At 38.8% G+C, this 25,403-nt stretch overlaps 3 protein-coding genes across 22 annotated transcripts in view; 2 read left to right on the top strand and 1 right to left on the bottom strand.

Moving 5' to 3' along the window:
* MTIF2 (mitochondrial translational initiation factor 2) overlaps positions 1 to 5,681 on the top strand; it is a 42,424-nt gene extending 36,743 nt beyond the window's left edge. For all 16 annotated transcript variants that reach the window (XM_089923174.1, XM_030763231.2, XM_022597265.3 and 13 more), the window contains 5 exons: positions 145 to 397; positions 1,045 to 1,185; positions 2,803 to 2,967; positions 4,751 to 4,891; positions 5,462 to 5,681. In XM_089923174.1, coding sequence (XP_089779300.1) covers positions 145 to 397; positions 1,045 to 1,185; positions 2,803 to 2,967; positions 4,751 to 4,891; positions 5,462 to 5,634 — 873 coding nt within the window. In that variant the 3' untranslated portion in view covers positions 5,635 to 5,681. The remainder of the gene's footprint in view (positions 1 to 144; positions 398 to 1,044; positions 1,186 to 2,802; positions 2,968 to 4,750; positions 4,892 to 5,461) is intronic.
* A 1,205-nt stretch (positions 5,682 to 6,886) lies between these two features.
* RPS27A (ribosomal protein S27a) lies at positions 6,887 to 9,529 on the bottom strand. Its single transcript, XM_022597286.3, has 6 exons — positions 9,475 to 9,529; positions 9,314 to 9,378; positions 8,782 to 8,836; positions 8,289 to 8,374; positions 7,458 to 7,589; positions 6,887 to 7,072 (listed from the first exon to the last, which is right to left on the bottom strand). The coding sequence occupies exons 2-6, from the start codon at positions 9,359 to 9,361 to the stop codon at positions 6,923 to 6,925; spliced, it is 471 nt and encodes a 156-aa protein (XP_022452994.1). The 5' UTR covers positions 9,362 to 9,378; positions 9,475 to 9,529; the 3' UTR covers positions 6,887 to 6,922.
* A 248-nt stretch (positions 9,530 to 9,777) lies between these two features.
* The window catches only part of CLHC1 (clathrin heavy chain linker domain containing 1), a 46,100-nt gene continuing 30,474 nt past the window's right edge, over positions 9,778 to 25,403 (top strand). The window contains exons 1-6 of one of the 5 annotated variants that reach the window (XM_089923177.1): positions 9,784 to 9,948; positions 15,797 to 16,050; positions 19,987 to 20,174; positions 22,937 to 23,067; positions 24,662 to 24,863; positions 24,979 to 25,091. In XM_089923177.1, the coding sequence (XP_089779303.1) occupies positions 15,874 to 16,050; positions 19,987 to 20,174; positions 22,937 to 23,067; positions 24,662 to 24,863; positions 24,979 to 25,091 (811 nt within the window). In that variant the 5' untranslated portion in view covers positions 9,784 to 9,948; positions 15,797 to 15,873. The other 4 variants (XM_089923178.1, XM_089923180.1, XM_022597279.3 and 1 more) reach the window with 4 other exon arrangements.

Below are 25,403 nucleotides of genomic sequence, written 5' to 3' on the forward strand. Positions count from 1 at the left end.
ATATAAAAGTTTTGTAAGTTTCTTAAAACTTTAAAATTAGTGGTTTCATATATGAGCTAGGCTAATTTCATAGTGGAGGAAGAAACCAGCAGATACTGGTTTCTATTTAGTTAAATAATTCCCTTTTTTTTTTTCCCCATAAAGCCAAGGGCACGTGAAGTTGTTCACTGGAGGAAGTATGAGCAAGAACAGGAAAAAAATAAAGAGGATCTGGAATTAATAGAAGAAAAGCGAAAGGAACACCAAGAAGCACATCGGAAAGCCCGCGAGAAGTATGGCACTTTGCACTGGAAGGCAAGGTCATTTATAAAGTACAAAATAAAAAAACAGCAGCAACCCTTAAAGCCAAAAGAAAAAGCAGGAGGAGATTCAAATGCACTTCCTATAATTATTAAAGGTGACTTTTAAAAGATTTTACTTTACATCTCATTTTAGGAATATATGTATTTCGTCATTCTCACAATTAATTTGAGCCATTAAATTTAAGCCAAAATGATTTCAGTATTTTGGGGGGGAATTTTTAAAAATTGAGATATACTTGACATGTAACATTATATTAGTTTCATAATGATTCAGTATTTGCATATATGGTGAAATGATCACCATAATAAGTCTAGTTAACATCTGTCACCATCCTTAGTTATAAAATTTTTTTTCTTGTGATGAGCACTTTTAATATCTACTCTCTTAGCAACTTTCAAATATGCAGTGCAGTGTTATTAACTATAGTCACCATGCTGCATATTATATTTACTTTATAACTGGAAGTTTGTACCTTTTGACCCTCTTCACCCTTTTTGCCCACCCCCTCACTGGGGGAGATTTCCTTAGTAAACATTTATCTAGTGGATTTTGTTGTAAATGTACATTTGGTTCTTTATACTTTATTCAGTTAAGTAGATATTTATAATGCTAAACCTAAAGAAAAGTGGATTTTATGGTAAATGCTATTCCTATTATTGCTTTAAATAGATTATTGTCATTTTTGTGTCTGTTAATTTCTAACTCCTATCACCAATAATTTTAAACTTTTGCTGCATTTAGGTGATGTTGACGGTTCCGTAGAGGCCATTTTGAACATTATGGATACCTATGATGCTTCACATGAGTGTGAACTAGAGTTAGTACATTCTGGTGTGGGTGATATTAGTGAAAATGATGTTAACCTTGCTGAAACATTTCATGGTGAGGATTCCATTTCCTGTTTGTTTAACTGTGTTCCCTAGAGCATACTCTGAACCATTTGCTTCTGTCTTTTCTTGCTGGGCTAGTCACACCTGACATTTTACCCCCATCGGTATCCCCCTTCCTGTTGCAGTTCAGTCTCAGCTAGTGATTGAGAGCAAGTGGGATGTGCAGTATTGCAGCCACAGCTCCACTGTGGCTGTCATTGTTGTACTGAAACTTTGGGGAACTATTTCAAGCCCCAGTAGTATTTCTTGAATGTACCATTACTGCCTCCTCACCACTTCCAGGTTCCCCCCCAAGCCAGGCTTTGTTCTCTCTCTCTTTCATTTAGACTTTTTGAATGCTCTTTAATCTGCAATCAGCCTACTCAGTACTTTCCTTCATCTTTTACTTTTGGTTGCCTATTTTTGTTTACTTATAATTTTACAACTTATATTTTTCTTAAATCAAAAGCTCTTTTTAGCTTTATATGCCTGGAAGACAAGGGGACTGTTTGTGAGTCAAACTTACGATACACGGAAAGGGGACTCATGACTGCATGACTGTCGCTTTAACTAGGTTTAACATCTAGGCAAAGCACCAGTGTTATTGAGTGATTAATGAATCATTTAGGAAGGGGGTACTTCATGACCTAACTTGATTAGAATTAGATGTTACCTTTACTACTGAAAAGATGTTTTCAATAATGTTGGTTATTTCAAAGTATTTTATGGGCACTGACTTTTCTATTAATGCAGATAGTATGATGCATTGAATGATTTCTTAATGATAATAAGACTTTCAAGGTGGTTCTGTTTTTCTCCTGATTAAGCCATTTGCATAAATTTTTTTTCACACCCCCAAGGTATTTGCAGTTGAATACATTATTTGTTCTTTGGTAAAATGGTCAGCTCCATGGAACTTCTTTCATTTCTTAAACAACTCTTGAACTTTACCAATTAAGTAACTACAGTTGACACTTGAACCGGGTTTGAACTGCGGGTCCACTTATACGTGGATTTTTTCAATAGTAAATATTACAGTGTACTACAAGATCCGAGGTTGGTTAACTCCTCGGATGTGGAGGAACCGCATTTATATGGAGGGCCAACCATAAATTATGCTCGGATTTTCAACTACACGGAGGATTGGTGCCCCTAACACCTGTGTTGCTCAAGGGTCATCTGTATTTTTTGAATATCTTTTGGCCAGCTGAATATCTAAGAGCAAACAACAAAAGTTGTAGACTATAAGATTATAATAACAGAATTGTTATTAAAATAATGTAGTATTTCAGTTCTAATCATTTTTTTCTTATTTCTCTGGTATGAAAGCTTCGTTTAGCATATTGCCTTGCACATAATGGTCATTTAAAATAATGTTCCTTAAATGATTGGATTTAAAAATCATAAATCTTCCTTGTTTAATAAGCCACAATAGAATTTATAAAATCCTTTCATTAATTTAAAAAATTAACTAAATTAACTAGTTTTCATGAGAAAAAATTATAGAATTCACCTCTCCTACTCACTTTTAATTTACATAGAAGCAAAAAATTTAGATTTGAGTTTTTGCTTGGAAGACAAACTGTTTAATGCAATATTTGTGCTACTTTATTGTATTTATGCTTTCCAGGTGTTATATACGGCTTCAATGTGAATGCAGGCAATGTTATCCAGCAGTCGGCTGCAAAAAAAGGAGTAAAAATTAAACTTCACAAAATCATTTACCGTCTTATTGAAGATTTGCAGGAGGAACTGAGCAGTAGATTGCCCTGCATTGTGGAAGAGCACACAATAGGTGAGTGTTCACTGAATGTTTAAACATTCGTATCTAACCTGCTGTAAATAACACTTGAAAGCAAAGTTTAAGGGAAATGTATTTTGCTATTTAAATATGCTCACTGTTCCAACACATACCCTGTGTTCTAGAAAAAAATGACTACTATAGATAAAGGTTCAGTGTAACTTCGTATGAATTATAAACACCTGCCCTCTGCAAGGTGTTGTGCTTTTGGCTGTGAGGATACAAAGGCAAATAAGGCAGTAAGAACTTGCCCTCTAGTTAGACATAAACCACTAATTGTAATACAGAGTAGACTGGGATGGGAGGCATAAACATTATTAACAGTGTTGTGGAAGGAGCCATTGATTTTGTCCAGCAGCTGGCAAAGAAATCCACCATGAGAAGAAAATTTACATTTAAATATTAAACATTTAAAAATATTTTTTTCTAACATATCCCTTGGCCAGTTTAACGGCTAAATTTATTTCAGATGGACTGAATCAGTTTATCTCTTCTTTTTCCTCCCCACATCCGGATATTTTTGGTTAACTTTTAATTTTGATGATAGTTTTATATTTCCAGAAAAATTACTGGAAAAGTATAAGCAACTCCCTCCCAGTTCACCAGTTGTTTACATTTTGCCCCATTTGCTTTAGTCCTCCCCCTTCAAACATACACACACACACACACTTTTTTTTCTGGGCCATTTGATAGTAAATTTGAGATATTGTGTTCATTTGCCCATAAATATTTGCATTTCCTAAACACAAGGATGTTCTCGTATAAAACTGCAGAACAGGTATCAAACTCGGGAAATTGAACATTAATACTCTTATCTAAGTCAACAAGTATCAAACTCAGGAAATTGAACATTAATACTCTTATCTAAGTCACAGTCCATGTTCCAATTTTGTTCATTGTCCCTATATAATGTACTTTATAAATATATATTTTTCCCTCAGTCCAGGATCACAGATTAGGTTCTTCAGTCTTTTGACCTTGACATTTTTGAAGTGTATATAGGCCAGTGATTTTGTTGAATGTACTTTAATTTGGATTTGTCTGTTTCCTCATGATGAGACTCAGTATTTGCATTTTTGGTCCACAGTACAGATTTATTTTAGGCTTTTCTGACCTACTTAACATGATCACAGAGATTTGTATGTTCTTGTGCTAAGAGCAATTTGGAAAACTGAGTCATATGAGGGTTTCCAGGGGTAAGTGAGAGCACCAAATAACACTAATTCTAGAAAACTGGTACATTATAGTGTGTGGTACTGTGTCATTATTGGAATTTGTTTTAAATTTCAGTCAGTAAAAAAAAATTAAGCTGACTCACAGAATTAGTACTCTTAAGTGTATATAAATTACCCATGGTGAGATTAAAAATAAATCAGGCAACAACGGATGGTCCATTCAAGAAAATATATTGAGGGACAACTGAAAATTAGGTTTTCATGGAGCAGACAGGAATTATACTAATCTTATCAACTGATAGCATCTTCTATTGCATTTTATTCATCCAAAAAAGTGAACATTTCATTTATTTTTCATTCTTTTGGTAAGCACATATAGTTTTGTTGATTTTCTTTTCCAAGAATACCCAAGGATTTTCATGTTTTTATTTCTAATATTGGCCAGGAAAATAAAGTTGGTTGAGTTAGAGAAAATTAGGACTTTCTTGCACGAGTTTGTAATTTTTCTCACACCTTTAACTGTTACTCTGCCGAATGTCAGAAATTATGTATTTCTCAGAATTTTTGTTTTCTGTATACTTAATGTTCTCTTCTTCCTAAAGGTGAGGCTTCTATACTAGCTACCTTCTCTATAACAGAAGGGAAGAAAAAAGTTCCTGTGGCCGGCTGCAGAGTCCAAAAGGGACAGTTAGAAAAACAAAAAAAATTTAAATTAATACGTAATGGACATGTTATTTGGAAGGGTAAGCAACATAAAACTGTTTCTATAATATCATATCCAGTCACGAAAACCTGATGATCCTGGGTAACTGAAATCTTTCACTCCATAATCCTAGTTCAGGCCACTTCTTGCTAACTCATATCTGGCCTCCAGTCCTAATGACTCTCCCAGGATTGTTAGTCCCCAAATCTTTCTAAGGTTCTAAAAATTGGCCCCAAACTACCTTTCCAGCCATGTCTCTCCTACACTTGGATCCACATCATTATATTTTCATCCTTTAACAAGCTTGTGCCTGTATCGTCTTCATCCTGGTGTAACTCATTCTTCAAGTCCCGAGTATAACCCCCATCCCCTGTAAAGTGTTAACCTTTGAAAAGGGAGACAGTACTTTTCGCTACAAATCACATCTTGTTTATAGCAAACTTCATTTTTCTTTGGTTTCCCTGGTATTTCGTCCCATCTTTTAACATGACAGGACTGTAAAATCTGTAAGAATTTCAGTGTAATTTTCCTTTTAACACCAGACTACAACTGCACTTGTTGGGTACTTATTTGAGTTATATGAACCGTAAGTTTTTTTCTCTTTTTTAAGGCTCATTAATCTCACTGAAACACCATAAAGATGATATTTCAGTCATCAAAACTGGAATGGATTGTGGTCTTAGTTTGGATGAAGAAAAGATAGAATTTAAAGTGGGAGATGATATTGTCTGTTATGAAGAAAAGGAAGTTCTAGCCAAGACTTCTTGGGACCCAGGATTTTAAAATTATGTTAAAAATGTAAATGATTAAATGTTTTGCTTTATTACAGAGCAACTAGTTTCATCTTACTAAAGGTAATAATTCACCACTCACCACTGGTCAGAAAGTTCTGCCGAGCATTAACAGGTGTAACTGTCAAAATGCTACAGAATTAGGAAATCTTATTTAAGGACGCGTCCAACTGGAAATCCTGGAGTAGGGAAAGAATATGGCTAAAGGGAATTGTTAATTATTGGTATATCAGTGAATCTAATAATCAGTTTAATAAACTTCAAGTGCTTACTTTAGTTCATTGATATCAAGAAGCAAGCCTCCCTGAACTGCGCTCCATAGATAAAATATGGTACCAGTCAAATACTGTGAAACCATTATTTTTCAGTGTCAGCAGTACCAATGAGCAAACCTCAGAACTTAAAATTCCAAAGAGAAGTTCACACTCAACATTAAAGGACTTTGGGTGAATTTTTTGTAACATCTTTATTGGAGTGTAATTGCTTCACAATACTGTTAGCTTCTGTTGTACAACAAAGTGAATCAGCCATATGCAGATGAATTTTTTAACTGGTAACTTGCAAGCTCTGCCGCCTTTAAACTTCCTTTGTAGGAAACAAGTGTCAATACATTGTAGCTTCTTTTTAGGCAAGGTTATAATACCAATTCACACAAACCAATGTTTCTCAGTCTGGGGGTGGGGGAGGTTCCTCCCCACCCCTAGGGGTCATTTGGCAATGTCTGGATACTTTTGGTTGTGGGGAGGGGTAGTGTGCTACTGGCAGCAAGTGGGTACAGACCAGGGATGCTGTTCATCACCCTGTGATATACAGGAAAGTCCCTACAACCAAAAATTATCAGTCAAAAATGTCAGTACTGGGGTCTTTCCTGGTGGCGCAGTGGTTGAGAGTCCGCCTGACAATGCAGGGGACACTGGTTCGTGCCCCGGTCCGGGAAGATCCCACAAGCTGCGGAGCAGGTGGGCCCGTGAGCCATGGCCGCTGAGCCTGCGCGTCCGGAGCCTGTACTCCGCAACGGGAGAGGCCACAACGGTGAGAGGCCCGCATACAGCCCAAAAAAAAAAAAAAAAAAAAAAAGTCAGTACTGCTGAGGTACAAAGAAACTGACCTGTATCTAGACAGCTGGTATCAAATACAACATAATTCTGCCAAGTACAGGTTACCTAAGAAAATAGTGTGATTAATTTGATCTTTAAAACCCACTTTTAAAATCACTGGAATAAAACTCAACATTTAAACGGTAGTTCATTAGTTCATGTCTTTTATTAACCAATATACAATCACTTGTCTTCTGGTTTGTTGAAACAATAGGTCAGACAACATTTGCCACAATAATGTCTGTCAAAGTGGCTGGCCATAAAAACTCCAGCACCACATTCATCTGAGGGGCACTCCCGACGAAGGCGACTGATTTTGCCATTCTCATCCACCTAAAAAGCATAAACTTGCTGTTAAGATAATCTTACAACATACTGTGAAGTCTAGCTTAAATGACTCAAAGTATTTAACCTTTTAATCACACAACAGTGATATTTCTTAGTACTTACAAACCGAAGCACCCCAAATTCTCACCAATAATTACTACAAGAAAAAAGTTCAGAGTTTTTAAAGCCCAGCCTTGCAAGAAGTGGACAGAGTTAAGACCTGAACCCAGATCTGACTTCAAAATCAGAAACTTAGTTTGGAATAAAGTACCTAGAGGTAAACCCCATTATATACAGCTTATTCAAATACCAAACAGGAAAAAACCCCGGACTTTTATATTAAAGAGTTTGAAACCAGAGATAAATTATTACCTTTAATAATTTGGCTCACCTTATAGTATTTCAGGACAGCCAACTTAACCTTCTTTCTCTTATGCTTGTTCTTCTTGGGAGTGGTGTAAGACTTCTTCTTCCTTTTCTTAGCACCACCACGAAGTCTCAACACAAGATGAAGAGTGGACTCCTGTTATTGAACAGAGAACAAAACAGCCTTTAAAAATGGTTACATTAATGCTACTGCTCCGTGGAGAATGGACAACCAGCATCATGCACATTCTAACTGGATATGACAGGAAGTACACCCACACGTGGGGGAGTCAGAAAAAAAGAGGTATCTGATTCCTATATAAAGTCTTAGTTCATAGACAGATTAAGGAACACATTAAATTACACCATGGGATGCAATACGCAAAATCCAAAACGTAGAAGAATATAGCAGCACTTCTCAAATGTTGGTGTATCAATCACCTGGGAATCTACTGCTAATCTAATGCTATTCTCCCCACTTTTTGCGTATTAGTCAAAATTTCCAAATTAAGATACAAATATTCATACTTAAGGGACTTCCCTGGTGGCGCAGTGGTTAAGAATCCACCTGCCAATGCAGGGGACACGGGTTCAAGCCCTGGTCCAGGACGATCCCACACGCCGCAGAGCAACTAAGCGCGTGGCCAAAACTACTGAGCCTGTACGCCACAACTACTGAAGCCTGTATGCCTGAAGCCCGTGCTCCACAAGAGAAGCCACCACAATGAGAAGCCCACGCAAGAGTAGCCCCCTCTCGCCGCAACTACAGAAAGCCCACGTGCCACAACAAAGACCCAACACAGGCAAAAATAAAAAAATAAATTATAGTTAAAGGGATGGTTTCCTCCAAACAGACCTTTTGAATGTTGTAGTCAGACAAAGTACGTCCATCTTCTAGTTGCTTGCCAGCAAAGATCAGTCTTTGCTGGTCAGGAGGAATTCCTAATGGGAAACAAGTTGAACAAACAAATTAAGTGACTGCAAAACAAGCATATCTGCTCAAGATTTATAATCTTGAATCAAATAAATGGTACTAACATCCATCAGTGAGTTCTTACTACAGGGAAAGTGTAATTGTAAATGTTTAAACGGTTTATCTCATTTAATCCTAATACATGTTAACCACTTTACAAATAAGTATACATGTGTAAATTAACTAACACGTCCAAAATCACACACGTGAAAGGTACTACAGCTTGGCTCCACGCTGATAAACGTCTGTCTACTGTGTTATTCCAAAAGCATTTTTGTCAATCTGACCTCTTCCCACCCCACAAAGAGCAGGTATGTCTAGCGCCTGACAGGGCCTCTGTAGGTGAGTTTTTCTGAATCAGAAAATGTTAACTTGCCTTCCTTGTCCTGGATCTTGGCCTTTACGTTTTCTATTGTATCCGAGGGTTCGACCTAGAAGTTTTGAAGTGCAAACGTATAGGTAACACAATCAGGAACTAGAGTAATTGCTCCATTCAGTTGGAAGGTCATCAGGGAGCCGAGGCGGTGGGGGCTGAAACCTACCTAGTAGAGCCATTGGCTCACGCAGCTGGAGACAGGCTCCCCGGAGCGCACGCTCCCTCCCCCAGCCCCGGGCGGCGGCGGCCGGGCCACACTTGCTCGCGCCCACCTGCGGGGGGCGCCACCCTCCCGCCTCGCGACCCCGGCAGCGGCTACCTGGCGGGAACCACCAGAGGCGACAGACTCGGACTTTAGGCATCGGAAACCTGCCCTAATCCCCAGCTCAGTTAAACAACCCTCCCTTTACGGCCAAGTTTTAGAACCCAGGTTCGGAAACGTATTCTAAGGCGGAAAGCAGCGCGCGTGCCGAAACCCGCCTCAGATACCGCCTCCTTCACGCCGCGACTTCTCCCACCGCCTGGCCCGTACCTCGAGAGTGATGGTCTTCCCCGTCAGGGTCTTCACGAAAATCTGCATATTGGCGGCGGTGCCACCTGAGGGTGAGGAAAAGGAGGAAACGGTGAGGTTGGGGACAGAGGAGGCGCGACGGCAGGCCGCGGGCCGGAGAACACCCGAGAATACCTACTCACCGCAGATGGCGGATCCGAAGAGAAGGGCGTCGTGCCGGCCCACGCGCTTTCCCGGGGCCCCCGCGGAGGCCCCGCCTCCTAGGCGGCCACGTCAAGTGCCTGAGTGCTGTCGCAGCGGCTGTCCAGCCACGTGCCAGACCAGGTCGTGACCTCATTTCTCCTCCTGGTAGCCTGGCTTATTTCTCACTTTAGCTTTCAGAACGCTCTTGAAATAGCAGATTTAAGCAACTTAAAAATGTCTTTAAAGGAATTTTCCACCGTAGTTGACGTGGCTAAGAGGGTCTTTAAAAGGGGGTGGGGTTGCGGGGGCCTCATGAGGAAAACGGAGGAAATGGAAGTGTCTTCTGGGAATTGTAGTTTTCCGCTGCTTTCTTTTCTCTAGGACTACTCGTCCCAAGATGCAGTTCCACAGCCCTGGGCTCCCTAGTTACTATCGCTTAGCCCTGGCGTCGGGATTTGGAGGAAGGGGTTAAGGTGAGGAGGGAGCAAGGGTGAAGCGCAGTAATGGTTTCGGGGAAGGTGGAAACGGGTCGGAAGTGACTAGGAGGGAAGGTTAAGAGATTGGGGAAGAGTGGGGGACCGAAAGTGTTATCACCCACTTACTGAGGCGGTGAGGAGCGGATGATCAGCGATCTACCACCAGACGCTCCCCTGGGCCTTCAAGGGAAGGGCACACCTGTGGCCACTCCAGGCAAGCTGAAAGATAGGTGGTATCCTCAAAACCTCTTGTCCGTCCTTGTCTCGCCCTGTAGCCCCTCCCCGCCTTCAACCCCGGATGTTTTCCTAGTTTAAGGAAGGTTCTGTCTTATATGTCACTACGCAGTGTGAAACGGTTTAATATGTTGAAAATCTCTGGAGTTTTCAAATTTTCAGATGAGGCCACATGGGAAGGAAACCCGCGGAAAGGTTTATTTATCGTAGAATTTCCAAGTTTGGAGTTGGGAGTTGTGGTGAAAGTCCTAAGAGGAAGTTTTTGGAGTATGGGTGGGGGGCTGTCCTGCCAAGGCGGGCGAGTTAACTCCCTTCCCCTGGCCTTTCGCCGCTGCGCAACCACAGAATCCTGTGCGTGCACCTTCCTAATTGTCTTCTCTCTTTATCTCTCTGTGCCCTCCTCTCTGCATCTCCATCCGCAAATTCAGGCTCCTTAATTTTTTCTGTCCCCAGTTTTTTTCTAACCCACCTTCACTTTTGCCTCCCACATATAAAAAGTAAAAATGATTATGTCATTAATGCTACTTCACCTTCAAGATAAAATCCAAATTCCTTAGTGCGATAGCCTCTGCCATCCTTACAGCCTAGTCTGCCAAGCCCATTACTCACTTATCACTGAGCTAATTGAAGTTCCTGACAAGCTCTTTCATGCTTTGGCACTTCTGAAGAAAACGTTTCTTCTCTGTGGAGCGCTCTCCTACCACATTCTGCCGGCTAATCTCCACCTTTACAAAAAAACTCCTCGAAAGAGTTGTCTATACTCATTGTCTCTAATTCTTTTCCTTCCATTGACTGAACCCACTCCTATCAGGCTTCTGTCTCCACCATTCCAGTGGAATAGCTCTTGTAGTTACTAATCACCTCCGTGTTGCAAAATTCAATGGCCATTTAATCTTATTTGACCTATCAGCGGCATTTGACACAGTTGATCATTTCTTTCCTCTTTGAAACACTTTCTTCACCTGACTTCCATCTCCCTTTTCCATCTCCCTGGATGCTCTTTTCCAGGCTGCTTTGTTGCTTCCTCCGTATCTACCAGACCTCTAAACTTTGGAGTGCCCCCAATGCCCAGTCCTTGGACCTCTGCTTTGTTGACATTTCCCAGATCATTTTCCATTCTGTCTCATAACTTTTAAATGTCATTTATATGCATATAACTTATAAACTTATTTCTCACTCAGACTCACCTGAACTTCAACATGTCTAATAGGGAGGCCCAAACTCCTGATCTTATGAAATTGATATTCCCATCTCATAAATGGCAATTTCATCTTTTCAGTCGCTGAGGCCAAAAACTTTATGGTCATCCTTGACTGTTCTCTCATACCCACATCGAATCCCTCAGCAAATCTTGGTTTTACTTTTAATGTATATGCAGAACACTTCGCACCATCTCTGCTACCACTCTGATTCAAGCCACCGTTACCTTTGTCTGGACTGTTGTAGTAGCCTCCCAGTAGCTCTTCTGGCTTTGACTCTTGTCTTCACAGAGAAGCAAGAGCAATTCTTTGAAAATGGAAGTCAGCTGTCATTCTTCTGCCCACAGCTCTCCAATGGCTTTCATCTCTCTCTGAGTTAAGCCTAAGTTCCTATAAGCAAGGCTGTCACTCCCACACTGGAATGACTGGAGGCCACAGTTCAGCTCATTGTTCCTCTTGCCACGTCTTCCCAGAGAAAGGAGCATCTTTTTCTAACCTGCACAAAGGTGCCCCATGGGCTGGTAGTGCTCCTACCTTCAAGACCCTATATTCTACATGATCTGGCAGCTACCTCTCTGGCCTCATCTTTCTTCTCTCCTTTTCTCATTCTCTTCTAATCTTCCTGGCCTTCTTGCTGGCAGATATGCTATCCTGCCTTGAGGCCTTTGGACTTGCATCTCTCTCTGCCTCAACCACTCTCCTCCCAGGAATCTACATTACCTGCTTTTTTCAGGTTTCTGAAATGTCACCTTATCTGTGAGGGCTATTCTCTTTCCTGACTTAATGCCTTATGTAAAATGGCACCCTCCCACCTTTCTTACTCTCTATACCCCTTTCCTTCTTTTATTTTTCCCCATACAACTTACCCCCATCTGTTATACTGTTTTTTACTCCTGTGTCTTCTGTCTCATTACTTGAATGTAACCTCTGGGAAGTTAGGGACTTTGTTTTGTTTAGTACTATATCTCTAGTGCCTAGAATAGCGGCAGACACACAGTAGGTCCCCCCCCCAATATATATATATTTTTTTGCGGTACGCAGGCCTCTCACCGTTGTGGCCTCTCTCGTTGCGGAGCACAGGCTCTGGACGCGCAGGCTCAGCGGCCATGGCTCACGGGCCCAGCCGCTCCGCGGCATGTGGGATCTTCCCGGACCGGGGCACGAACCCGTGTCCCCTGCATCGGCAGGCGGACTCTCAACCACTGCGCCACCGGGAAGAGTCTCCCCGCCAATATTTATTGAATAAATAAATTCAGCACAGATTAAGCATTGTCCTGGATGTTGTTTCATGAGATGTTTTCCGTAATATTTCCCTGCCCTCTCCCACAGACTAGTGAGGTGCCCCTCTGGGCTTTTGTAGCCCGTTGTGCCCACTGGTCACACTGCCTTCTCTGCTCTGTGGCAGAGGTTCATTTAACTAGAACCAGTACTTGTCTAGGAACCCTTGTGACTTGTTTCCTTTGTATCCCTAAGTGTCTAATTTGAATGAGTGAGTGCAAGGTAATCTGAGTTGTTCTGTGTAACTCAGTGGCATTTTGTAGATGCTGAGAAACAGTCACTTTAGCTGTGTTCTGATTTGAGGGCACAAGTCATGTCTTCTGAGCAGACCAGATTATTGCTCAGTGATTACTGATTAATAATCAGCTTTCTTTTTTTGGGGGGGTGGGGGGGGTGGTGCATGTACTCTGCTAGAAACTGTATTATGCACTGGAATGCATATGGGTGGGGAAGGAAGATGGGGAATGAGAACATTTTGGTTCCTGATTTTATCAAATTTAGAGCCTACTGAGAGAGATAGAGAATATAACCAGAATTCTGAGTGATAATATCATGATAGAGGAAGTGCACAGTATGTGGGAGAACATAGCAGTGGCACTTGATCAAATTTAAGGGAATCCAGGGCATTCCTGGAGCTGTATAGGCTGAGATCTGAAAAATAAAGCCAAGTAAATGAGAGTGGAAGTACTGTGTGTATCTTATGGAGGAGAGTTGAGGATGCGGGAAGGGAATGCAGGGATGGGGAGAGAATTATCATCAGGTAAGAGAGCAAGTTTATAGGAGTGGATGGGGGTTATGAGGAGGACAGGGGCATGAAAAGACTAGATTTGGTCAGAGAAAAAGTCCCTGGTTCCTATAGGGCATTCATAGACTAAGGAAAGGAGCTTGGATTTTATCCTAAGGGTAATAGGAAGCCACTGGTGTTCAGATGTGACCACCCATTCCCCAGTGATCACACCCATGCCTTCCTCCTTTGACTTTTATCTTTTACTATCTGAAATTACTTTTTTTTTTTTTTCCATCTGCGCTGCTTGGCTTGCAAAATCTTAGTTCCCTGACCTGGTATTGAACTGGGTCCACGGCGGTGAAAGCGCTGAGCCCTAACCACTGGACGGCCAGGGAATTCCCGGAAATTACATTATTTATAGTCTGTCTCCCTTAATAGATTGTAAGGTATCAAGGAGCCAGGGACTTTATATTATTTATAACTGTATTATGCACTGGAGTGCATATGGGTGGGGAAGGATAATGGGGAATGCTGAATCTCTAGCTATAAAACAATGTCTGGCACTTAATAGACACTCAGTAAATATTGGTTGAATGAATGAATAAAGAAATTGATTTCTTATTTGGGAAAACTGTTGATCCATTTATGGATTATTGCTTTGTTGGAACTACTTTATGTTCACTTATAAATTTATTTCTCATTATCCAGTTCATCAATATAAAGATAAATTAGGTCTTTTTTTTTTTTTTTTTGCGGTATGCGGGCCTCTCACTGCTGTGGCCTCTCCCGTTGCGGAGCACAGGCTCCGGACGCGTAGGCCCAGTGGCCATGGCTCACGGGCCCAGCCGCCCCACAGCATGTGGGATCTCCCTGGACCGGGGCACGAACCTGTGTCCCCTGCATCGGCAGGTGGACTCTCAATCACTGCGCCACCAGGGAAGCCCCTAAATTAGGTCTTTTAAACTTTGAAATTATTTTGGTGTCTCCTTCCTTCAATATATGACCTATGGGCAGTATTTATTGGCCATATATGTTATTTTAGATAACTAGGTATCAATTATATTGCCAAAACACGGTAAAATTGATTTAGGCATTTATTCATCACAGCATTATTTAATAATAGTGAAAATATCCAACAGGTGGGGAATGGTTAAGTAAGTTATTGTGTATCATACCATGAAGTACTATGCAATCATTAGAAGTCATGCTTTTGAAAACTATAATATTTAACAACATGGAAAACTGCTTTTAATATTAAGTGAAAAAAATAGGATACAAAACTGAGTATAGAGTGTGATCCTAATTTTTATAATTATAAGCATTGGAAGGAAATACACCATATTAAGTAGTCATTATATTTTGGTGGTGGGATTCTGGATGATTTTTGGTTTTTCATTAATTTTCCAAATTTAGTTTATATTTTCCAGATTTTATACCGTGAGTATAAACGTCTGTGATGGGAATGAGGGGAGTTAAAATGTTTTACCTTGCCACACATTTTTAAGCAAATCAGGGGATCTGTTTAATGTTGATGTGAATAGATCTCAGGAACCAACTTTTGTATCCAACTCTAGTTGGATAATGATTCTTTACTAAGAGAGCAGTGAAATATAGCTGCTTGAAAACCTGACTCAGAAAGGTACAGTTTGTTACCTTTGACATCACTGATATACAGATTTTAGCAGAAGTCCTGACTTCTTACTTTTCAGTTAGTACGTTCATAGTAAAGATAAGAATTATAATAAAATTCATCATAAAAATAAATTCATGAATTATTTATAGCTATTGTGTGTTGGATAACTGTGACTGGGCCAGGTAGGTACATGCGTAGAGAAATATTTGATCTTGCTTGCTTCATCAGGAGGCCTCCAAACTAGTTTTCCCACATGAAACAAATAAAGAAAATGCTAATAAACCTTCTGTTAGAAAGTGTTGAGTTAAAGAAACCATTCAATCATATGATACATATACTTGTTTAGTAAGAAATGAGTTCTTTATTGACTGGTATTCTATCCCAGAGGTATAGTATAGCACATGGTAGTAGAATGATCAGACCTTTTAATTCATAGGTTGAAATATTTATTTCAGAGATCCATGAGACTTTTTTTTCTTCTGAAACAAATAGACGTTTTATTTAGATCAATTTTTTTTTTTTTATGCGGTACGCGGGCCTCTCACTGTTGGGGCCTCTCCCGTTGCGGGGCACAGGCTCCGGACGCGCAGGCTCAGTGGCCACGGCTCACGGGCCCAGCTGCTCCGCGGCATGTGGGATCTTCCGGGACCGGGGCACGAACCCGTGTCCCTTGCATCGGCAGGCGGACTCTCAACCACTGCGCCACCAGCGAAGCCCTAGATCAATATTTGACTTAATTAAGCTTTAGATTAATTGATGGTCTTTTTCTTTCAGGCTTATCAAAGTTTTGGCTTTGTTGCGAAAGCACGTCAAGACTTTTCTCTGGTGAACAGGTGTGCAGACTGTGACATATGTCCGTCCAAGAAATAAATAAACATGCAGTTCTCCCTCCTATCATTAGTAGAAGTGACAAGGAATTTTTGGAAAGAATGCAAAGATACATAATTACAGAAACTGAAAGAGTGGGCTGTAATGAGGAAGGACCTGCTGATGAATATTACATCATATACCGAAACGTTTTTGATAAGGTATCATAATGCTTTAAGACAACAGAGTTTTTATGTAGTAGAAATGGTCTATCTTGACAACTAATATTCCTGCCTTAGTAACACCACTGCTTGTTTGACTACATTCCATTCGTCAGTTTTGAGAAGTTCATCCAATTTGTCAGAAAGGGATGAATGGGGAAAATGCAATGCTGGATTTATATTACTAGACAGTTAATGAGAGTTTCAGTTATTGTAGCTTAAGTGCAGGCTATCAGTTTTTGAACAGCAACCTAGCTGTGCCCTCTAATATCATTTTGACCTTCCATCTCAAATCATTATCTGATTTGTTAGGAATTGGGCTGTAAGCATGAACCTGGTAGTTCTTTGTTGTTTTGGGTTGGTTTGTGGTATAATTAGAATCTTGGTTTAGATTTGATCTAGCATATTAAATTGAGACTCCTTGTAGATTAGAGGTCTAGATAGGCATAGTAAACAAGGGGTTTAACTGCACTGAATGTTGGAAATATGGAGGTAAGAAAATGCTGTGGCTTTATGTAACATTTGATTTTGCTTTTCAAGGTTTTAGAAATACCTGCTTTTCCTTAACAACAATTGCAATATGGCCACCGATCCTCATTTTTTTATCTCACTTTTTTTTTTTACCCACGTAAGATGCCCTGACAGTAAAATCAGTGAAGTCAGCACTCTTTCCTCCTTACCTAGAAGAAATTATTACTTATGTGAAGACTTCTGTAAACTATTGGTCTCTGAGTAAAACAGCCATAGGCAAAATAGGAACTCAGTGTTTTGTTTAAATTTTAAACATTACACACTGAGTCTTATTTCTCCTCTAAATAAAAATATAGTGCCTCACTCTAAGGAAAAGTGAACACAAAGTAGTGATATATACCTACAAGTGGAATTAAGAAAATTGATGCATATCCATAAAAGTATAAAATGGAAAAAAAGAATATTTTCTTCCTTTTAAGTCATCTGGAAAATCTGTCTTGGAAAATCTGTGTCTGGCAGATTAGCTTCATTTTATAAGTTGTTATGATCAATGAAATTGTTTTGGTGTTTTAGTCATTAAGGAATGTATTAGGTGAATATTTAAAGGTACTGAAGGTAGTGTATTGAATAGGTTTTATAAATATCAAGAATCATGCTGAGACTCTACTTGTGTGAAATCAGCAAAGGAAAGTTACCATAATTGTAACATACTTATCTTTGCATGTCTAAATGCTAACACTTGTCAGAAGTTTTCTTACATGAAGAGCTCTCTGCTTTAAATTAGTATAGTTATAGTGATGTCATTTTGGAGGAGCTTTGGTAAATTTAATTCTTAGAGAAAAGACATGGGATTAAATAAAAGATAATTTCTGTATCTTTAGTCCTTTTCTCCATACCCCCCAGGATTTCCCTTTGGACTGTTTGTACATTGTACAGTTATAAATTGTACATTTGTACATTGTGAGGTATCCTATTCTTCAGGACTGAGAGGGGTTCTGAAATAGAAATCATTTGGTACTTAGAGAAACTTTTATTCTAGCTTCTCAATAAGATAATCTGCCTTTCCATTTTCATGTTATTCCAACACATTTGATTGTTAATAAACTATTAATGCCTGCCTTCTCTAATCTTCCTTCTCGGAAGGATCTGGTTGGGCAAAAGATGAAAGTGTCAGCTTGCATCTCTGAGTACTTAGAACCAGAGAACAAATACCAAATTCTGTTTAAAATCAAAGATAGAGGATTTGGCCTAGAGAACCATGCCTAAATCAAAGCAAGGAGGACCTGAGGCTGTGTAACAAGAGTTGAGGGTACGTTGCAGAGAGAGCCAAGGACTTAGTAAGCAAAGGACTTAGTAAGCAAAGAAAACCAAAGCTAGGAAGAGTGAGCTTCAACAGATACGGGTGAATTATGGAGGTAATTGGACTCCAGAAAGTGACTGGCCTTTTGCATCCTGGTAGCGTGTTGTACAAATAGTGTATATTCGTGTACTGCTGAGGTGGAATGGATACCATTCCTCCTCTCCCTCAGATCCCTGTACCTGGTAAGGATGGCTCTGTTTTGGGGGGGGGGGGGTTAATGGAAACCTTAATACCGGAGTCTGAAACTTGAATCCCTAGAGGCCAAGAAGGTCATACAAAAGAGTTAAGTGTACTGGCTTTAACAGAATAAGGAATCATGGGGACTGTGGTAAAATGAAAAATCAATCCAATCTAAAGCTCCAGCTGATTACTGCCATTAAGGAATGGGGGTTCCACGTTGGTAGATTTTTCAGTTTTCAAGAGAACCTGAAAATTTGGGTTTGGGGTGAAATTTCCTAACTTTTAAAATATTTTGTGGACCAAGCAAAACTGTTCTACCTCTGGCATACAAGTTTCCCTCCTTTACTTTAATGCATTTTCTGTGCATTCTTAAAGATTCCTATGGGTGTTCTGAAATCTATTTCTTCTAGCAAAACCATGTGGGAGCTGATCATGATGTTACTACAAGTCTGTTTTCTATCCATTAACATATCTGAGTTGTCTTGAATTGTTGCAGCACCTCATAGAGGCTTGTGGAGTGGAGTATGGCCAGGAACCGTGGGGTATTTAATTTGGAAGACCACAGATTAATGACCTCTATTTTATTGAAAGTTGCTGGGTGGCAGTCCTTTGGGTGGATAGGTAGTATGGTCATGTCAAAAAGATGACCAGTATTTCCCATTCAGTTATCCTTTCCTGGTGCTTGGCATTGAGCAATTATCTCCTTATGCCATTTTTTTTTTTTTTTTTTGGCTGCATGGCTTGCGGGATCTCAGTTCCTCTACCAGGGATTGAACCCAGACCATGGCAGTGAAAGCGTCGAATCCTAACCACTAGACCACCAGGGAACTCCCCTCCTTATACCATTTCTTGATAGACCAGATGTCTACCTGGATAATTTTTTCTAGGTATTTTCTAGCTAACAGTGTGGTATACCAGAGACTAGAGATATAGTAAGGGTAGAAAGCCTAATTGTATCTTTCAGAGAAAACTGTGGATTGATCACATCTATTCTTTATATGCCTCGACACCTTCCAACATCCTTGTGAGCAGAATTTGGCAACCATAAATTATTTTTAACTTTTTTTGTTTTTTAACTTCTTTAAAGTGCTCCTTAGTTATTATTGTTTCTTTGTATGGGTAATGCCTACACAAGATTAACCAGGAAAAAAAAGAAAAGAAAAGAAAAGTAAAAGAACCGATAAGAGTATACAGTGGAAAGTCTGGTCCTTCTCATCTTAGACCCTACTTCCCTTTCCTTCTCTGTAGGTTTCTATTTTCTTCTATTAACAATCCAGAGATATTATGTAGGTTTCCTTCTCTGTAAGTTTCTGTTTTCCTTTCCTTCTCTGTAGGTTTCCATTCTCTTCCATTATAGTTCCAGAGATATTATGTATTTAAACACCATTGTAAACCATGAATGTAAGGTATGAATGGTTTTCTCCAGTTGCACTTGACATCTTGGGATTAGAAATGCAGTTTGGAATTGAGAGTATTGATCAGCTAGTCGGAGCAGATGGGTTAGAAAAACAGGGAAGTGAAGGGAGTCCAGGATTTTAAGGTCTGAATGAAGTCCTTCAGAGACTAGACTTGGAGGTAATGAGGGACGATATTTAATAGTATTTAAGAGATCCAGAATTGAGATAATTAGATCTGGTATTGGTTTTATCTGACCTCGTATAATGTATGTGTTAATTCCTAGTAGAGCAAAAAACATGGTTTTTTTTTCTCTCTCTCATATTTAAGCTCACAGGATTGTAATGATTCACAAAGAGCATATATTCAGTAACAACTGTCTTTAATAGTGGTATTTGCATATGAATGCAAGCTCAAATTTGTAAAATTTTAGATTTATAATTGCCCCTCATGTTTCATTAAAAAAAAATCTATAATCTGTATTTGCAAGTCTTTTGATCCATAGTCTTCTAGAAAAAATCATATTTTAGGTAATAGAGTATGTCACTGCATACAAATCCATTCTTACTTCAATCAAAAAAGAATACGATGCCTTTATTGAGACAATAAAGAAAAGCCAGAGAACTGCATTTCATCTTCATGGAAAACTTAAAGTTTTGGCAGGAGAGCCCACAGCATTGGTATATCATAGGAAAAGAATAACTCAACTTAAAGCAAAGTAAGTATATTAGTAAGTAGCCCAAAAGGTGATAATTGTTACTTTGTTATATTAACTAGCCATTGTAACTATAACCAGTGGTTCTTACTCTTTTTCAATTTCAATTTTATTTTAAAGCCATGTTTTTATGTTACCCTTCCTATTGAAATTACTATATTTTTACTTGAAAAATAATACTAATTCTGTTTGAGAATTTTATAATATCTCTTAGGATAATTGGAGGCACATTGTAGTATCATAAAATGAGGGATACAGATAATTGCTCCAGGTGATTTCTTGCATGGAAGGTTTAATAGTACAATTTCATGATTACCATCTGAAATAGAGCACTTAATGCTCTGATGCACAAAGATAAATAACCTACTGGGAGAGGATAAAATGCTCATTCTTGCTAAGTAGTCTCAGATTTTCAGTGTTCCATTTGGTAATTGATGGGTAAATTATTACAGATAATTTCAAGTCAACCTGGAAAATTATGTAAAATTTGACCTCCACTTCTGGTAATGTGGCTTGCTAGATGTTGGGATAGATCTTCCTATTGGGAAAATATGCTACATAAGATGGTAAAGAAATTTTTTTCCAAAAGTAACAGGAAGCTGACAGGGTAGTGACAGAAATATTAGGGCAAAATCATAACAGAAGACAAAAGATGGAGAAGCACTAAAACTTCTTTGACCCTGAAAGCATTTATTAAAACTAGTGACCATAAGCTTTAGTTTTTAGTCTGTGGCACAGGGGTACAAAAGACAGAGCCCAGGATCTATCTGCCCAAGGGGTGTAGTCTACTGGGAAATCCTCCCCATATAAATCTGGGATGATAAAGGGCTACACCCTTGAAGAGTGAACAAGAGGTAAACTGCTCCACCTTTGAGGACTGCATGGAAAATTGCCTTCTGTTTAGCAGACTACTAACAGATCCAGGGCTTATTTTGGGGGTGATGAAATGTTCTGGAACTAGAAATGGTAGTATTTGCACAGCTCTTTGAATATGCTAAAATTCACTGAATTGTATACTTTACAAGGGTGAATTTTAAGGTATACGAACTATATTTCCATAAAGCTATTATAAAAAAACCATGGAGGACAGAGTGAGAAAGTTATATTATTATGTCTAATCACAACTCAAAGAGAAGAGAATATGGGACAGAGACAATATTTGAAGAGAATATGGCTGAGAATTTTCTAGAACTGGTGAAAGATATCAATTCACAGATTCTGGAATACCAAAGAATCCCATTGTAAGTAATAAGAAATACTCAACTAGATTTACTGTAGTGAAATTGTCAAAGATAAAGAGATCATAAAAGTAGCTGTGGATAGGAGCAATGACTGGATACCTTCTCATCCATGTTGTAGCATGTATTGGAGCTTAATTCCTTTTTATGGCTGAATAATATTCCATTGTTTGTATGTACCATATTTCATCTACTTATCAGTTGATGGGTACTTGAGTTTTTTCCACCTTTGGCTATTGTGACTTGTGCCACCATGAACATTCATGTACAAGTATCTGTCTGAGTCCCTGCTTTCAATTTTTTCGAAAGTCTGTTTACTTTTAACATGTCTTTCTTCCTAAAGCATAACTATTTGGATGAAAGCCAAGGATATTTTATTTCCACAGTCCCTCTTTCATAAATACTGCAAGCTCCTACTCTGAGCCATCTGTAGTTACCAAGAACTCTATATAGTAATCAGACTTAGGTAGCGGTTATCTACTGACAAACTTGTTTTTAATTTACCAAAACTCCTGTAACATTTATGTAGCTAACTGATTTTAATCTATTATTTCCTCCCTGGACCAAAATATGGGTGATAAACTAGGAAGTAAATTTCAAATAATGCTTAAAAGAAGGTTTTATTTACTTTTTGGTCTTTAAAACCTCCATTTCTGGATGAACTCAGTTTTATCTCAAGATGCTATCATTCCTCTAACTCTAGAATCAAAGTTAATAGAGTATGCTGAATAATGGTCCCCAAAGAAATAGGTCCTAATCCTGGAAATGTTACTTTGTTTGGAAAAAGGGTCTTTGCAGATATGATTACATTAAGGATCTTGAGCTAGGGAGATTCTCTTGGATTATGCAGGTGGGTCCGAAATACCATCACAAGTGTCCTTATACAGAGAGGTAGAGGGAGCATTGACACAGACACAAGGGGAAAAAGCATCATTACCTCGGGGGCAGAGATTGAAGTGATGCAGCCACAGAAGGCCGGCAGCCCTCGGAAGCTGGAGGAGGCAAGGAATGGATGCTCCCCTAGAGCTTCTAGAGGAAGCACAATCCTAAAAACACAGATTTTGGCCCACTGATACTAATACTGGACTTCTGGCCTCCAGAACTGTGAAAGAATAGATTTCTGCTGTTTTAAGCCACCAAGTTTGTGGTAATTTGTTATAGCAGCCACAGGAAACTAATACAATTACTTAACAAAAATAATTTTTAAATTGCAAAGGTAATTTTCAACTAAAGGGAATAGACATAGTACTTTGTGGCTAGATTATTATGTTTAATACTTACAAATTTCCAATAAGGTTATGAATCATAGGCAGTATAAGATTTTATTGATGCTTTGAAAGAAAATTGTTCCTCACTTGTGAGGTTAGTTAACTTCCTAGGCATTCTTTTGTAAACTTCCGTCTACATTCATAACGGTACAAAATGATAATTAGCCAAATTAAAGTAATAATTTAACCTGTTTTACTTTGAATTGTATGATTAAATAATTCGTTGAAAGAAACATAAAAAAGCCTTTCTGTTTTTCAGGATGAGGCTTATTGAAAATAATTCCTCAAAGATTCAATTGCAAATAGATGAAATGAAACAACTTAGGGCAGAGTATGACACAAAAGAACAATATTGTATTTACTGCAAAGATCCTTCAAAACCTATTCCAGGTACAGTATTTTGTTTAAAATATTTGAGAGAAATTCCAACTGTTTCCAGTTACACAAATTAATATATATGTGTTACCATGTATATATCTTCCAAGTATACCGGGACTTTAGCCAGACTTTACAAACAGCTTTAGTCTGGCCTCTAGGTACATACAAGGGAATGAGAAAACTTAAACAACCCTAAACAAGTGAAAGAGTTCCAGTCTGGCTGGATTATATAAAGTATAGTACAGTGGCTCTTAAAGTGTGATTCCTACATCAACATCAGCATTACCTGGGAACCTGTTAGAAATGCAAATTTTTTTGTCCTGCTGCAGATTTACTCTGTCAGAAATTCCAGGGATGGGAGTTGGGGTCGGGTGGTGGAGCCCAGCAGTCAGTGTTTTAACAAGTTCTCTAGGTTATTCTGATGCATTTTATAGTTTGAGAACCCATGAAATATGTGAAAAAACTGTGGTACGTAAAGTTCTGGTGAATATTGTTGATTCACACTGATGTCAGCATTCACTGGTTCCTCATTTTCAGCCAAGCCACATTTTAAGAAATTGGAGTATATCCTGGAATTCCTCCAGAATATTGAGAGATTTGTATGATGAATGGATAGAGGAGTTGCAAATATACATCCTGGAGTAAAGAAAGACTTTGAGAATAGATAACTGCATTCAAAACTTTTCAAAATTCCAACTAGTGTTTATCCAGAGGCAGAATCAATAAGTGGAAATTTTAGGAAGTCAGATTTGGTTTCAATGGAAGAAGCTATGTCTTGAGATAATGAGCTACCCCACACCAGAGGATTTTAACTGAGGTTGAATGATCATCCTATGATTGGTTGAAGCAGGGACTAGATTCACTTTCAAGTATAAAATTATGACTAGCAGACTACAAATAAGATACATATGAATAAGTACAAAATAGCTGACAAATTGATTAAATGCTGAAGGGATACAGGGTGTAAGGGAATGACTGAAATTGATTAGGGTTAATCCAGGGGGGGTTCTTGAAGAGAATTTTGAGGTGTGCCTTTAAAGGCAACAATTGGTCTGAATGAGAATGAAAGTCATTTGAAGTGTGTGTGTATGTGGGGGGCAGTTATGAATAATGAATAGAGGGGACAATGACCGAGGGAGAAAGGACTGAAGATTTGGCAGGCATTTATAAACTTTGCATTGGAGAGAATAAACAGATTACCCTGGGGTTAGTTGTAGTAGACTAATGGAAAGTTTGGTTAGGGAAAAATCATTGAACAGGAATCCTGAATTATTAGGCAAAAGTTCTTGGTGTTACTGAATAAGATTGATATTTAGGGGTTTGCAAGATGTGGTGATGCGGTCGTTAAAATTTTTTTTCTTAAAATGCTAAGGTTTGGACCATCAGTCTTCACTAAGTCTTCATTGATGATTTGTTTAAAACTACCAGCCATTTAGAAATGTATGCTAATTCTGTTTATGTTCAATAATCTTCAAGTTCATGCTACAATTTCTTAATTATTCCTTAACATAGGCAACCATCTGACCTGTTTTGCTAAGACTTGCTGTTTGAGCACAAGAGTCCCACACGTGGCTTGGCTTGTTTGATTTGTTCCCTTTTCCCTTAGGCATGACTCTCCAAGAATCTGTCAGTTTAGATGCTCTCACTAAATACTTGAAACATCTTGAAGATAAATATGCAGAAATTGAGCAACTTATGTCAAAAAAATATTTACCAGCTCAGAGGAAGGCAGATTTAGATGAGGAAATGATTGTGGTATTAGAACGGCGAGATTTAGCTGAAAATCTGAACAATGAATTACAGTTCCGGTATGAAAGTTGAATATATACTTTTTACAGTTTGAAGCTTTTATTTGTGTTTATTTTAATATTCCACTATTTGATTTTAGGTTCAGTATATTGTTAATGTTTTTTATCTTTATAGTCATCAAAGACTGCAGATTATTTCACAGGCACTTACTTTGTGGGTAAAATCTGATATGAGCAGATCATTTCAAGACTTCATGGAGCACATTCAGAAAAGTAAAGATTTACACGGTAGAGGATCTATATTTGTTAATTAACATGAATAATGGAAAACATTTTTTTTCTCCAGAAAGCTAAAGAATGGGGATTTTCCTAGGCTGAGTTTAAAGAAAGTAAAAATGTACTTACTTCTGTTAGGTCTCTGTTACCCTGTGGGCTTCTTCCTTCAACAGCTGACAAATAATTGGTGAAGAGTAGACTTGGTTAGCCAAGGAGAGAATACCTGAAAATAAGGAAGAAAGGGATGGGGAAGCTACTCAGTTTAGGAAGAGGTTGGTGCTATTAGAAACTATAGCATTAAGTTGTTGGTATTAAACATTTATA

The sequence above is a fragment of the Delphinapterus leucas genome, chromosome 13, assembly GCF_059928025.1.
Source record: "Delphinapterus leucas isolate spDelLeu-1000000601 "Yukka" chromosome 13, BTC_Dleu_Yukka2, whole genome shotgun sequence".
Classification (NCBI taxonomy): domain Eukaryota; kingdom Metazoa; phylum Chordata; class Mammalia; order Artiodactyla; family Monodontidae; genus Delphinapterus; species Delphinapterus leucas.

Coding starts and splice junctions, on each gene's coding strand:
- RPS27A (XM_022597286.3), bottom strand. CDS start 9,361: ATGCAGATTTTCGTGAAGACCCTGACGGGGAAGACCATCACTCTCGAG. Junction 8,837..9,313: donor GGAAGACCATCACTCTCGAG/GTACGGGCCAGG, acceptor CAAAACTTCTAG/GTCGAACCCTCGGATACAAT. Junction 7,590..8,288: donor CTGACTACAACATTCAAAAG/GTCTGTTTGGAG, acceptor GTTCAATAACAG/GAGTCCACTCTTCATCTTGT.